Raw genomic sequence first — 15,270 nt, forward strand, 5'->3', positions numbered from 1 at the left:
AGTAGCACATATGAGTTTATCTTGTTGGGCAGACTGGATGGACCGTGCCGGTCTTTTTCTGCCGTCATCTACTATGTTACTATGTTCAGGTAGGGACGTCCACGTTCATGAATCTCAATTTATGTAGGGTCAATGAGACTCAGCCATATTATAGAGATGATGTGCTCAAGATCTGGGGAGAAAGGGTCAGAAGGCCGGCCACTAACTGTGGTGACCCTCTGTTGGCAAATAAGTAGCACGGGGGGGGGGGGGGGTGTTCAAGCTTCAAGGAAAACTATCCCTGTAGCCCCTCATTCATCAAGGGAAGCCAAGTCATTTGGATAAAAGAGGAAAGACAAGGGTTTAAAGTAGGAGAGAAATCAGGATGAAAATGATAACCTTGCAAAGACTCGTTTAGCTTTTTTGTAACCACCGGTTCTGTAGGCCCAATCTAGGTATTTTTCTTTCATGGTTACCGACACAGCTCGATTTGTAGAGAGTATGGATCTCTGCAAGTTAAAAAACCAAACTATCATTACAATTAGAAAACAAAACCAGGAAAATACTTAACCCACTAATGGATTGTGAACTGTGCATTCCTCAAGGAAAGGAAATTAAAAGGTACGTTCAAATTTCACTTTTTCCATGCTGGCCTAAAAGACCTCCTTAAAAGTCTTGCATAGACAGTGGAGGTGTCTCATTATCACAAGAAAAGAGCTAAAAGAATAATTCATTAAAGTATAATCAGGGACAGAGAGAAAGGAGCCCGTCGGTGACAAGAAATTTAAAGAAGGTTCAGTGTAGAGTGAATTGACGTCCCTTTGGATCCTCAGAAGCTTAGCGGAGATTGGGTGGCAGCGCCGGTGGTTGGGAGGCAGGGATAGTGCTGGGCAGACTTATACGGTCTGTGCCAGAGCCGGTGGTGGGAGGCGGGGCTGGTGCTGGGCAGACTTACACGGTCTGTGCCAGAGCCGGTGGTGGGAGGCAGGGCTGGTGGTTGGGAGGCAGGGATAGTGCTGGGCAGACTTATACGGTCTGTGCCCTGAAAATGGTAGATACAAATCAAGGTCAGGTATACATAGAAAGTAGCGCATATGAGTTTATCTTGTTGGGCAGACTGGATGGACCGTACAGGTCTTTTTCTGCCGTCACCTACTATGTTACTATGTATGTTATGTTCTCCAGATAATGTATGCACACATGTACAAGGCTGGAACTACAATAATCTGCAGAATTAGGATGATCCAAGTGAATGGGCCGCAGCTCTTATTTCAGAGTACAAGATAGCTATATATGTTTAGTAGAAGATGCTGCAAATCATTTTTACAATACGACAAAATATTAAGGGGGGGAGGGGAGTCAGAACTACAAAACAAAAGCAAGACTAGTTCATTCTGTCACTTTACAAGAAAATGAGTTGCTGATAAGCTCATAGTAACATAGTAGATGACGGCAGAAAAAGACCTGCACGGGCCATCCAGTCTGCCCAACAAGATAAACTCATATGTGCTACTTTTTGTGTATACCTTACCATGATTTGTACCGGTCTTTTTCAGGGCACAGACCGTATAAGTCTGCCCAGCACTATCCCCTCCTCCCAACCACCAGCCCTGCCTCCCACCACCGGCTCTGGCACAGACCGTGTAAGTCTGCCCAGCACTATCCCCTCCTGAAAACCACCAGCCCCGCCTCCCACCACCGGCTCTGGCACAGACCGTATAAGTCTGCCCAGCACCAGCCCCGCCTCCCACCACCGGCTCTGGCACAGACCGTATAAGTCTGCCCAGCACTAGCCCCGCCTCCCACCACCAGCTCTGGCACAGACCGTATAAGTCTGCCCAGCACTATCTTCGCCTCCCAACCACCAGCCCCTCTTCCCCCCAATTTCGGCTAAGCTTCTGAGCTCCAGTTAAGACAGTTGCTGCTCCTACACAACAGTGTAGTACAGACTGCAAATTACATGCAAATAGTCCCCAGCAGTATTACTAAATAAATAAATAAATGTAAAAAGGCAGAAGCAGCGAAGTCAGGTACCTGAAAAAGTTCTTCGGTAACAGTCACACCGTTTACTCCTTCGCTCCATTCCACCCATAGAATCCATAAAGGGAGCGTATCCTGCACAGGATTTGTATGAAAGAAAAAAGGCCATTGCTCAATTTAACCCCAGCAAATATAGGTGAATGCCATCAGCGCAAGTCCACAAGCGGTGACTTTAAATGCAAGGGGTCACATGCAAATTAGACATTTACCCAGGATTCTGTATAGGCGGCCCAGATTTGGCCATGGATCCCAGAGCCGTACATAAACTAAACTAGTCAATTAGGAACTACCTCAATTATTGGAATTAAGCACTTAATCGGCAGTAATTTTTTTATTTGTTACATTTGTACCCCACATTTTCCCACCTATTTGCAGGCTCAATGTGGCTTACATAGTACCGTCGAGGCATTTGCCCAGTCAGTTGATAACAAATATAAGGTTGTATAGTGGTCGAATGAGGTATATGTGGAGGGTCGGAAGGGATGAAGATTGTGTGTTGTCCAGTACGATCATTAGTCATGCTGTGTTGCTGGGTGAAGAGGTTGTTTTTTAGTGATTTCCTGAAGTTCAGGTGGTCATGGATTGATTTCACAGCTTTTAAGTACATATAAGTACATAAGTAGTGCCATACTGGGAAAGACCAAAGGTCCATCTAGCCCAGCATCCTGTCACCGACAGTGGCCAATCCAGGTCAAGGGCACCTGGCACGCTCCCCAAACGTAAAAACATTCCAGACAAGTTATACCTAAAAATGCGGAATTTTTCCAAGTCCATTTAATAGCGGTCTATGGACTTGTCCTTTAGGAATCTATCTAACCCCTTTTTAAACTCCGTCAAGCTAACCGCCCGTACCACGTTCTCCGGCAACGAATTCCAGAGTCTAATTACACGTTGGGTGAAGAAATATTTTCTCCGATTCGTTTTAAATTTACCACACTGTAGCTTCAACTCATGCCCTCTAGTCCTAGTATTTTTGGATAGCGTGAACAGTCGCTTCACATCCACCCGATCCATTCCACTCATTATTTTATACACTTCTATCATATCTCCCCTCAGCCGTCTCTTCTCCAAGCTGAAAAGCCCTAGCCTTCTCAGCCTCTCTTCATAGGAAAGTCGTCCCATCCCCACTATCATTTTCGTCGCCCTTCGCTGTACCTTTTCCAATTCTACTATATCTTTTTTGAGATACGGAGACCAGTACTGAACACAATACTCCAGGTGCGGTCGCACCATGGAGCGATACAACGGCATTATAACATCCGCACACCTGGACTCCATATTTGGGAGGCCATTCCATAGCTGTGCGCTTATGTAGCAGAAGCCGGATACGTAAGTTGTTTTGTATTTCTTTGCAATTTGGGTAGTGTAGGTTTAGATCGTGACGATCCGATTCTGTTTCTTATTGGTAGATCTATAAGGTCTATCATGTTTGCTGCAACTACGCCATATATAATTTTGTGGACCAGAGTTACATGTGGATCTACCCTACACCCTATTCTATAACATGCACCTACATGTCACAGTGTGCAAACTATAAAGGGGGCGTGGCCATGGGCAGCTCAGGGGCGGTCCCAGAAATTAGGTCCGATGTAACAGAATACCTGCACTTGTGCTCCTAACAGCTATCAGTTGGGTGCCAGCATTTACACTAGCGTTTGGCACGGTGTAAATAGTCACACCCAAAGTTAGGCACGAAATGCGTGCTAAGCTAGTCCTATGTAATAATTTGCACCTCCAAAGTTCTACGTCTGGATGCCTGGGTTCGTAACATCCATTCCCACTCATTGGCCCGCCCTCGCATCAAAACGTAATGACATCAGAGGGCGGAACAATGAGAGGGAAGGGAACGCTGGAGGCGAGTTGGCGTCAGGAGGGATTGGGTGGCGGGGCTAGTGCTGGGCAGACTTCTACAGTCTGTGCCCTGAAAATGGCAGATACAAATCAAAGTCAGGTATACACATAAAGCAGCACATGACTGGATGGACCGTACAGGTCTTTCTCTGCCGTCATCTATGTTACTATGTATGTTACGAACGGAACAGAAGCCAGCGCCAGCCAGCCAGAGAATGTTCAGGTACAAATCGAGGGGAGGAAGGGAAGAGGAGGGGAGAGAGAGAAAAAAAAAAAAAAAAGCTTACAGGACAGCCTACCCAGGGCCCATTTCATTGTTAAGGAAACGAGCATGGTTCCACTAGTATTCTATAAAGGACACTTTGCGCAGAGCCCCCTTTACTAGCTTAGCGTGGATCATCCTGGCACCTAACTTTGGACGCTGTTTATTAAATCTAACCCTTATCGGGGAACAAGAGGGCATGGGAGGTGAAGCTATACCTAGCCAAAGGGATACAAATGCAGACAGGAAGACAACTGGGCAGATGGATGGATCAATTAGTCCCTCTCCACCATGTGTTATCAATTCAGAACAGGGTAAAAAAAAAAGGAGGAAAAACCTCAAGCAAACGTGAACAACAAAAGAAAGGAGTGAGGCGGATCCAAAGAGAATGTCAAAATAAAAGCCTTTATTAGGGATCATTTTTACGATTTTCGTAATAAAGATTTTTATTTTGACATCCTCTTTGGATCCGCCTCACTCCTTTTCTTTTGTTTGATGAATTCAGAACAGCACATCTTTAAATCCTTTTGCTGACAAACATACTTCCTGTATGCTTTGTTGATCACATTGGGCAGCGTTTAAAAGTTATTGCTGGCACCATTTAACTTTACTCATATATTTCAGTGTCACTGCCGAATATAGGTATGACTGGTATGTTTAGTGGCTGAATAAAGTCTGGGTCCATCTTTGCCCTGTTCCGATGCAAGCCACTTTTTTATATGCATCAAGTTCACCAGCAGGTGATAAACATGAAACTCACTGGCACTAAATGAGTATATGGGAAGCAAAGCCAGTGCTGGGCACCCTTCTACAGTCCGTGTCCTGATCATGGTTGGACAGATTTGGATGGGCGGGAGTGCAGCTTCGAAGACAACTTGAGAAGTTGGAGAACAAGGACAGTGCCGGGCAGACTTCTATGGTCTGTGCCCTGGAAATGGCAAGACCAAATCCAAGATCAGGTATCACATCGTACCTTAAGCTACGAGTTTATCTTGTTGGGCAGACTGGATGGACCATACGGGTCTTTTATCTGCCATCATCTACTACGTTTATTTATTTATTGCATTTGTACCCCACATTTTCCCACCTTTTTGCAGGCTCAATGTGGCTTACAGAGTGTTATTATAATGTAGTCATTACATGATCTTAAATACAATCGATAGTAGGCTGAAGGTAGATGAGGATTTAGATGGGAAGGTGTTGGGTAAGGTCATGTGAGAGGTGTTTTTGATGAACCTGAGTGGTTTAAGGAATGATTTGTTTCATTAAGGATGTCTTTTGTAGGCTTTGTTGAAGAGATGTGTCTTCAACGATTTGCGAAAGTTGGTTAGATTGTCCATGGTTTTCAGGGTCATGGGTAGTGCGTTCCATATCTGTGTGCTTTTGTACGCAAAAGTAGTGGCATATGACTGTTTGTATTTAATTCCTTTACAGCTGGGGAAGTTCAGATTGAGGAATTTGCGGGCCGATCTTTTGGCGTTTCTGGGCGGTAAGTCCACTAGGTTTAACATATAGAGTGGGGCATCTGCGTGGATGATTTTGTGAACGGTTGTGCAGATCTTGAACTCAATTCGTTCCTTGAGCGGGAGCCAGTGCAGTTTCTCTCTTAGGGGCTTCGCACTTTCGTATTTAGGTTTTCCAAAAACTACGTTACTATGTATAAAATCAAGCTATTTAACACACAGCTTACTTTGAAGACTAAGGTCCCTTATTGTGACCATCTGCACTGCACAGTGCTGTCTCTCCACTTTGCCTATACAACCCTATCTATTTTCTCTTTTCTTGTATTAGTTGGACTTCTTTTCATTATGTATTGATTTTATTTGTTAAGTGCTCTGATTATAAGAAGGGGGGTATATTAAATCTCCAAACAGTGCCTGCTCCTTGGACCATACAATCTAGTGAAAATGGACAAACAAGAGGGTTAGAATTAAAACGGGATTGGAAAGAACTAACCAAGCAGGCTAAAGGCAGTGGTGTTTTCTGCCTAGTCGTGGAGCTGCACTGTATGTTCAGTTCACTTAATTCCAGAAAAACAAACAACCACCAGGAAGAGCCGAGAAAGCAATGTTCTCTCCCTATTTATAGGACATGTACTAAATGTTTACAGATGCCTTGCACAGCAGCAGCTACAAGTTAAACTGTGCCGTATACATCCTTAAAAATAATTTAAGCTACAATGGTAAAATAGCCAATGTAGGACTAAAATATTTCACGCATATAAATGCTTTCACGTTTGGACACCGGGTCCATGTTAACACGGTTACTGTCAAATGTTAATAAGTGTACTGCATGCAAATCCATGCACAGAAAAAGGATACTGCAAATCAGATAAAGCAATGTGATCTGTGTTAACCCACTGATAAACAAACTGGCATCTTCCTGTACAAAATACAAGGATTTATGTTTAAATCTTTTTTAATATCAAGCATACAAGAACCATACACACAGGCCTTTTTTGAGGGGGTACTGAGTACCAGCACCTTTTCCATTGTCTGCTAAAACTGATCCATGGGCCCCAAGTTTTAATGAAAGAGCTCAGGCTCTACACACCAATTCTGCCTTGTCATAGATTCTGTGACTGGTTGCAGGGGGCCTGGCTATTGTGGGGTGGGACCCTCAGTGATCACCCCACCCCTGAAGGGTGGCCTGGCATTTGAGTACCGGCACTTTTTTCACTAGAAAAAATGCACTGTATACGCATCAACATACAAGCAAAACATAACAATGGTTCTAGACAATCAGCAAGAATTAGAAAATTTCCATAAACAATTTCTTAATACCCCGCCCCCATCCTTCTCCCTCCCCCCCCCCCCCCCCCCCAGAACGCCCACCCCAACACACCCTTTAAATATTTAACAGGTAGCTCCTGGCACGAGAAGGTAGAGTAAGTCAAAGGGGTTCCCACATCTCACGGAACCGGATCCCTGGTCCCGTATCCAATGATACAATCCCACATCTGTCCAACCTCTTCTGGTACAAAAGCACCTTGATAGTGAGGGCCCCGCTTCTGATGTCCATGCCAAAATAATGGCTTTAATTCCAAAGAAGATACAAGGATTTATTATCAACGGTACATTTCTGTTAAATCAGCCACGATTGTGGCCAGGAAATACACACTAAAAGGTCTCATTTTCAAAGCACATGGATGTCTCAACATGGCAAAAAGAATCCATCTGCCAAAAACCTCCAAATTTATGATTCCTGAATGGCAGAATTTGGATGTCCTACACTTCAGTTTATCCAAACAGCAAGGAGGCGTGTTTTGGGTGGGACTAGGGAGGGCCCAAAATTAGGATGTCCAACAGGATAATCACACGGGAAGAAATGTCCTGTCTAAAAAGGACATTTTCATTTAGACCTGTTTCAGTCACATCCAAGGTACAAAAAAGTGCTCATTGACAGGATTAAAGGCATGAACCCTCATGAATCCCCCCAGTGGTTGCTATTCCCCCTTCCTCTCCCCTGAAAGTGGAAACGGAAAGGAATACCAGGCTCTGACAGCATCGGGTAATATGGGCATTCTGAAGATGAAAGCAGGTCTAAGGCGGCGGCTAGTGGTCAGTGCAGTGGACTGTAAACCAGAGGACCGAGATTCAATTCCCACTTCAGCTTTTTTTTTTTTTGTTTCTTAAAATTGAGTCCTCCAGAAACCAGCATATAGCTACTGAGCCTCAATATTTATGACACCTGCAAGCCCGAAGGCTATTGAGGTGGTGTAGTCAGATAGAGTAGGCGATAGATGCAGCAAGACCCGGATAACTGGAACAAAGCAAGTGGAACTGACATTTCAGCCATTCCACTTAGACGCAGCAAGACCCGGACAACTGCAACAATCATGACACCAGCCACAGAAGCCTAACAGAACAGGTACATTAGGTTATTTCCCTGTTCCTGGAAGGTTCAACATTTAAAATAAGAGTTTGGGGGGGGGGGGGGGGTATGAATCTGGGTGCTCTGCAAGGACCTGTGTGGTCATTTCTGTAAAAATGCTGCCAGACAGATGTCCTTTTGGCGTTCATAATTTGGACATTTTGGGGTTTTTTTTAGGGGGGGGGGGTTGTTACATTTGTACCCCGTGCTTTCCCACTCATGGCAGGCTCAATGCGGCTTACATGGGGCAATGGAGGGTTAAGTGACTTGCCCAGAGTCACAAGGAGCTGCCTGTGCCTAAAGTGGGAATCGAACTCAGTTCCTCAGGACCAAAGTCCACCACCCTAACCACTAGGCCACTCCTCCACTCCCTAAAATGGTTTCTAAAATGGCTGTTCATTTTGGACATTCTCATGTATTTTCAAACGGGAAAGCCCGGTGTATTTCCTGTTCACAAATGGCTGCGAGATGGACTTTTTGGACATTATGAGCATGGCATCTCAATTCTGACGTGGACATGCTTTTGAAAACGCCCCTCCACATCAGATGCAAGCACTTATGCCGTCTACGTTCCAGAGATGCCTAAATCTTGCCCATGCCCTGCCCCACGTGTGCACTGACCTTTAAAATAGGCACTATATAAATATGTGCTCATATTTACAGAATACTGCTTAGGTGGCATTTGGGTACCCCTGCACATATGGGCCACTATTCTACTGAAATACGTACACAATCGTCACAAAGCTGTTAGTTCTTGAGAGTACGCACGACCCTCTAAATCTCTTAAGCAACAGAAATGGACAAAGTTTACCCTTTTCTAAGGGAACAGCCGCTAGAGAGTGTAGGGCAAATTCTTATGTCATCAATTATTACATTTCTGGTTTAAGTTATAGAAAGTGTTAAACTTCAACATTATTGAAACATTTCATATTTATTTTACGTTGAGTTGTGTGTGCCCTTGCCGCATTTATGCAACCGCAGTTATGTCAGGTCTATGGTAGGTTTAACTGAGGGAGGGGGTTAATGTAAGGTGTGACAATGCTGGGTGATGATAGCATTTTATAACCGAATCATAAGAACAGCCATCCTGGGTCAGACCAATGGTCCATCCAACCTAGTATCCTACTTCCAACAGTGGCCATTCCAGGTCACAAGTACCTGACAGAATCCCAAAGAGTAACAAGATTCCATGTAGAACCCCAAAGAGTAGCAAGATTCCGGAATCCCAAAAAGAGTAACAAGATTCTAGAATCCCAAAGAGTAACAAGATTCCATGCTACTGATCCCCAAATTAATAGAGTTAGAGTGGGATTTGAACTTGTGTCCCTTGGTTTACAGTCCATTGCACTAACCACTAGGCTACTCCTCTAACCTAAGGTGAAAACGTAACCCTTTCAAAACCAATACCATACGCTTCTGCAGATCAGTATCCCCCCTCCCCCCCAATCTTGCTCCTTCTATTCTCTCTACTTCTTTGTCTCTTCACACCAAAGTTGTTTCCTGGTGGCACTGTTCCCTCCAAGCTGAGCGGGAGTCCTCCAACCACACTGCAACCGGTGCGGGGAGGGTGGCGTCTCAGTATGGTCTTCTCAAATCACCAGGCATCCAGAAGCCATTACAGGATAGGCTCTCGCCATGCAGCACTTATAGAACTGCACCCCCTCCCCCCATAATGAACAATATGGGAGCACCATAAACTGATTAATATGTCCAATATCTGCATTTAACTGACCTTTGTTTTCACCTGGCAAAAGGCTTCCTCAAAACGCTGAGGAACATCGTCTGACTTCAGCTTCATTAACACCTGAAGTCTCATTTGCCACACTTCCACGGAATGGCTGAAGCGCTCTGTGGCCACTGTGCTGATCTCAGCCGCAGTCTCCAGCTTGTTTAACTCCAGCAACACCTCAACCTGGAGAGGACCATTGAAAACCGTGAGCAGAGAGAAATTTGTGGCAATCAGGGGGCAGAGCTTACACACACACGGAAAACTACATATCGACTATGGTCTGTAGGGTTTGTCGCACACTAGAGGCTAGAAAAGCAGCAGAATACTAGGGTATGGCTTTTCATAGGGAGTAAGACATGAACTCATCTTCACTGGTTACTTATAGAGATCACAAATTATAAATCATTTATGTGTGTTTATATAGAGCTTCAAGTATTTAAATCAGTTCGAAACAAATGTGTTGCGGCTTCTTTGTTCCACTCTTCTCAGCTGAAACTACTGCACTGGTTCCCAAACGGTTTTGGTTTGCGGTGTCCTTAGTGTCCAAGCAGTTTTTCACGCTGCCCTACCCCCCCCCCCCCCCCCAACAATAGGTATTCTAGGCTGATAATTGAGCGCCAATAATTACTGGCGCTAATTGGCATTAATTTAAAATTTACACACGCATCTTTAGGCGCTGGGATCCACGTGTAAATTTTATGCGCAGATCCAAGAAGGAGATGCAGGCCACGGTAGGGGCATGGGAAATCAGGGAACTTCCTGGAATTTGCGCAGTGTTATCGACTAAGAGAAATCTGAATTCAATTTAGGCACGAGAATTTATACCGGGTTTCAGTTGGTGTAAATCCTCGCACCCAAAAATTGGGTGTGGATCCCAGCGCCACATGCTATTCTATAATTGGCGCCCAACTTTGAGCACCGTTTATAGAAAAGTGCTTAGCGGCCAATTTTTGGGCACCATATACCGAATTTAGTTTTTACTGTGCTAACACAAATATCATCAGATTAAAATCAAAGCCCCAGGAGCTTGGCATACCCGTGTGCTGTCTGAGGAGTGACCCATGAGCACAGGCATGGACATCGGAGGGTCTTCGCTGGGATACCTTAAACTGCTGCAGCAGTTGCGGAGCACAGCCGCAGGGGCATAGCCCAAAGTGGCACGACTGTTTGTTGTGAACTCTCCTGAGAATTGAGAGCAACTTTTTCCCCATTTGTTTTTAATTCGATCTAACGGCACACTTGTGCCCAAGGAAAAGACTCTGGACTTTTAGGTGCAAAATCCTCCACTCTGCCGTCTTGCTCAGGAAGTGTCGTCCCCCCCCCCCCCCCCCCGGTGTCCTCCTTTCAAGCCTATGCTGAGGGAAAGTCTTCTCAAGTGGTGTCTAGCTCCCCTGGTGTGGTTGAGGAACACTTGAATTTGGAGGGCTCCTCTGGGACCTATTTCCAGCATCAAGGTACCTGAACCTGTTCCATGCCCAGTTTTGGATTCTGGATTGTTGGAACAGGTTCCGGTGGATATAACTTTGGTGGATGTATGGAAGTCAGTGATGACGGGTAGAGTCTATGTCAGCAGTTCCCAAACTGACCTCCCTCCCCCTGCCACCCAAATCCATCCCTGCCGGTTCTCTAAATGAGCAGCAGCGGCTGCAAAATCAGCTGTAGCCACACGGGGCTGGACTCTTCACACACGAGCCGATACTCCTCCCCCCTTGAACAACACTTCCTGTTCTGGGGCACAGCTGGCAGCGCGTGTATGGAGAGTCCGGTCCCGCATAGCTGCAGCTTGTTTAGTCACTGTTGCTGCTCATCTAGAGAAGAAGCAGCAGCGGCGGCAGGGAGCCTAAAGTGGAGCTGGAGATTGCAGAAGAGTTACCCAGGGCTGCCGAGAAATTGAGCCGGGCCCAGGCTGCACCCGGGGCCCCGCCGCCCCCGCCAATCGCTAAGGCCACTGGCGCCGCAGACCCCAGTCTCCACCCGCCCCGCTCCATCTGCCAGCGGGCCCTCCTGCATTCAAATCGATTCAGAAGCACCTCACCTCCATGTGAAAGTGCAGCAGCAGATCGCCTCCCTTCGGGCCTTCCCTCCTTGTCCCGCCCTCACGGAAACAGGAAGTTACATCAGACAAGGGCGGGACACAGGGAGGGAAGGCCCAAAGGAAGACGATCTGCCGCGGCGCTTTCACACGGAAGTGAGGCACTGCCGAATCGATTTGAATGCAGGGGGCCCGGTGGCAGATGGAGAGGGGCTGTCGACGGAGCCGAGGGTGGGCGGGTGAGACCGGGGACAGCAGCGCCGGGTCCAGGGAATCTTGTCCCCCCTGCCCCCCCCCCCTCTCAGCAGCCCTGGAACTCCCCCCCAGGGCTGCTCCAGGTGAAGGTGAACAGTGGGAAAAAAATGTGTGGTGGTGATGCAGTAGAGAACTGCATGGCTGGGAGGGTGGAGACCTGTGACCGGGGGGGGGTGCCACAAAAAATTGATTGGACACTTTGGGTGCCGTGAACCGAAAAAGTTTGGGAACCACTGGTCTGTGCTGAAGAGCTTTATTACTCAGTTTTGTGAATATTCAGTGCAGCCCACAAAAAAAAAAGTTTTGTGATCTAGATTCTGGCTTATTAGTTTGCTATAAGTGCCTGGGAAGCTTGGAACCTAAAGTGGCAACACTGCAAGCGACGTGCAAATCCTTTTACGTATAAAGCCAAGAATCGGAATACTTAATTTTCTTGCGACTCGTTTTTTGTCTCCTGAAACGTTACTTCATAAATATCTGAAGGTCTTGCCCCTTTCTACAGCTGACTCTGTTAAAATATCTAAATTTATATTATATACCTCAGAGAAACATTACCCAGAAAGCTGAAGGAGAACCACTGCATGTATTGGAACCCGATAGTGAGTTTGATCTTACTAAACTTATTGAGACTTCGCAGGACGAATTTACGCACCGTGCTACGTTGTTGTCTGAAACACGTCACCAAGTTTTTGGTTCTGCAAGCTTATTTTGAAAACTAAAGATGCCTCATATTGCAGTCAGAAAGTGAAAATCTTCCCGGATGTGGCGTGGGCCAAACAAGTGAAGCGTAAACGGTATTTTTTTTTTTGCTGAAACCACATCTCCTTGAAGTGGGAGGCTACACTTTTATTTTTAAAGTTCCCCTGCAAGTGTTCGATAATGTTTCAGAATAATAATTACACGTTTCTGGGTCCTGATCACTTACAGAATTTCTTGTGTGAGAAAGAAATTGACTGTACAGTACCATTAGGTAGGGATTAGTAGAAATTAGATAAATAGACCAGCACTTAAAATGTACTAGTATTAGGTACGGTTTTTCGTCTTGATTATCACCAAATCTCTCAAGCATGTAGACTTGAGCTTCAATTTATTATTTCTTTGTTATATATGATAAATTTCATATTTCTTAGTGAAACAGATAAAGAAAAAAAATACATTAAAGACCCAACATGGCCCTGTTTCACTCCTCTAAGTGCAGCAATCAGGGGTTGATTCAAATTGGTTAGCTGTAATCTTCAGAACTGCCAAAATGTTGAAATCTGGTTCTGCTAAGGAACCACAAGAGTACAGAACACTGCTGTGTACTGATAATATTTATGTTTGTACAATAAATCCTTCTGCTTGTATGTTAGTCTGCTTTTGGTGTCCATCTTTCCCATCTGTGGACTCAAGCCTCTCTACTACTGTTCTCAAAATTATCTTTTATTTCTCTTAAGGAAAAGTTAAAAACATGCCGGCCGATATTTAAAGCGATTTAAGCAAGCGAGGCTCCTGTCCAAGCCTGTCACTGTCTACCCCCCTCCACCCCCCCCACCATTCAGTGGCACTAAAGCAGGGCAATGCTGCTGAATATGCCTCTGGACCACTGCCAAAAAAAAGTGGGCAGGTCAGGGGCAGTACCGAGGGCGGTGTCAGGGAGGAGCCCGGAGTTATGCGGGTGCTGGCAATATTCAGTAACGGCATTTCCACAGCTAAGCGGGGGTTAATTTAGGACAGCTCAAAAGCTGTCCTAAATTAACCTGCTTAGCTAAGATGTTCTGGCCAGAGAATATATTTTCGTAAAATGCATATACAAGGGGCACCGGGGTTTTCATGGGAAGAGGGAGATACAATATATAAGCAATGGAGACAGAGAGGGTTAAGACAATTGGACCAGATATGGGAAGAGGGGGCAATACGTTCATATAATGAGCTGCAAGACGAATTTAATATCCCAGCACATCACCTGTTATACTACACTAGAATTAGAGATTATATTCTTCGAAAAGCCAAAGGGGAGCTACAAAAGGAGGAAACAGAATTAGAGCGGGCCATGGGAGGGAATAGTCGTAAAAGATGTGTGTCAAGAATATACGGGGCACTACTCTCATATAAAACCCCAATCCAGCAATACATACAGAAATGGGAACAAGATATAGGGGCTACACATGAACTGAAGAGTTGGGAAAAGGCGATAGGCTTTCTGTTAAAGGGATCAGTAAGTAGTTCCATGATAGAAAATGGATATAAGATCCTGTACCGATGGTATTATACCCCACATAAAGTAGCGAAAATGTTTCCAGGCTCTTCGAATCAATGCTGGAGGGGATGTCAAGTGAGGGGGGATATGAAACATATATGGTGGTCATGTCCAAAGATACAACCGTATTGGCAGGAATGTCTTAAGTTATTGAAACAGATATTGGGTAAAGAATATCCACAAACGATGGACTACTGCTTGTTGCAATTTCGCCCTCCCGGACTTCTGACACCTCTTCACCGTTTGGCTTCCATGTTTTTAGGAGCGGCAAAGATTGCACTGGCGGCCGCCTGGAAGCAATCGCTGGCTCCACCAATTGTCCAAGTTTTACATAAAATGGACTATATGTATCAAATGGCAAAGCTTATAGGGATGAAGAACAATCAGCTGCTCCAGTTTACCAAAATATGGGACAAATATAAGCTTTGGAGATCCCAAGCGGGAATTGACTTAGATGCTCCGCAATTGATAATACCAAGGAGATGAAATCACTTGGCAAACTCGGGCCTTTTTGTGGGCCCGAAGTATTAAGTATAAAAGAAGATACACCACAGAGATCCATAGAACTATGAAGAGACTAGGGGGGGGGGGGGGGGGGGGGAGGGAAGGGAAAGGGGATATCTCTAGGATGTATAAAGTGATGTCAAAGATTGTATTTCTAAGTTGTCTATACACTAAAATAAAGTTTAAAAAAAAAAAGAAAAAAAAAAAAAAGAAAGCCCCCGCCCCCATTCCCTTCCCAGCCTCCTATCTCCTATTTGCACTGCCTAAAACCCCCCACCCCCAAGATCAACCTGAAGTCCCTGGTGGTCCATGGGAGTCACTAGAAGCAGAAGCAAAGCCCCCCCCCCCCTCACTCCTTGCAAATGGCTGCTGTTACCTCTCACTGTCACCGGCTGAATATCGGTCACATGGTTTTTTCCTGAAATTTATGGAGCTTGAATTGGGTCCGACTCTACTGTCAGAAGCAGTGTTGTATATGCTGATGTTTTTGTCTTGTTTCTAATATT

The 15,270-nt window shown here is 45.3% G+C and overlaps 1 protein-coding gene across 1 annotated transcript in view; it reads right to left on the reverse strand.

The window, feature by feature from the left end:
- UTP6 (UTP6 small subunit processome component) overlaps positions 1 to 15,270 on the reverse strand; it is a 38,406-nt gene that overhangs the window by 4,728 nt on the left and 18,408 nt on the right. The window contains exons 14-16 of the mRNA XM_030208388.1: positions 9,738 to 9,917; positions 2,014 to 2,094; positions 379 to 488 (exon numbers count right to left, since the gene is read on the reverse strand). Of these exons, the coding sequence (XP_030064248.1) occupies positions 379 to 488; positions 2,014 to 2,094; positions 9,738 to 9,917 (371 nt within the window). The remainder of the gene's footprint in view (positions 1 to 378; positions 489 to 2,013; positions 2,095 to 9,737; positions 9,918 to 15,270) is intronic.

The sequence above is a fragment of the Microcaecilia unicolor genome, chromosome 6, assembly GCF_901765095.1.
Source record: "Microcaecilia unicolor chromosome 6, aMicUni1.1, whole genome shotgun sequence".
In the NCBI taxonomy this organism is placed as follows: domain Eukaryota; kingdom Metazoa; phylum Chordata; class Amphibia; order Gymnophiona; family Siphonopidae; genus Microcaecilia; species Microcaecilia unicolor.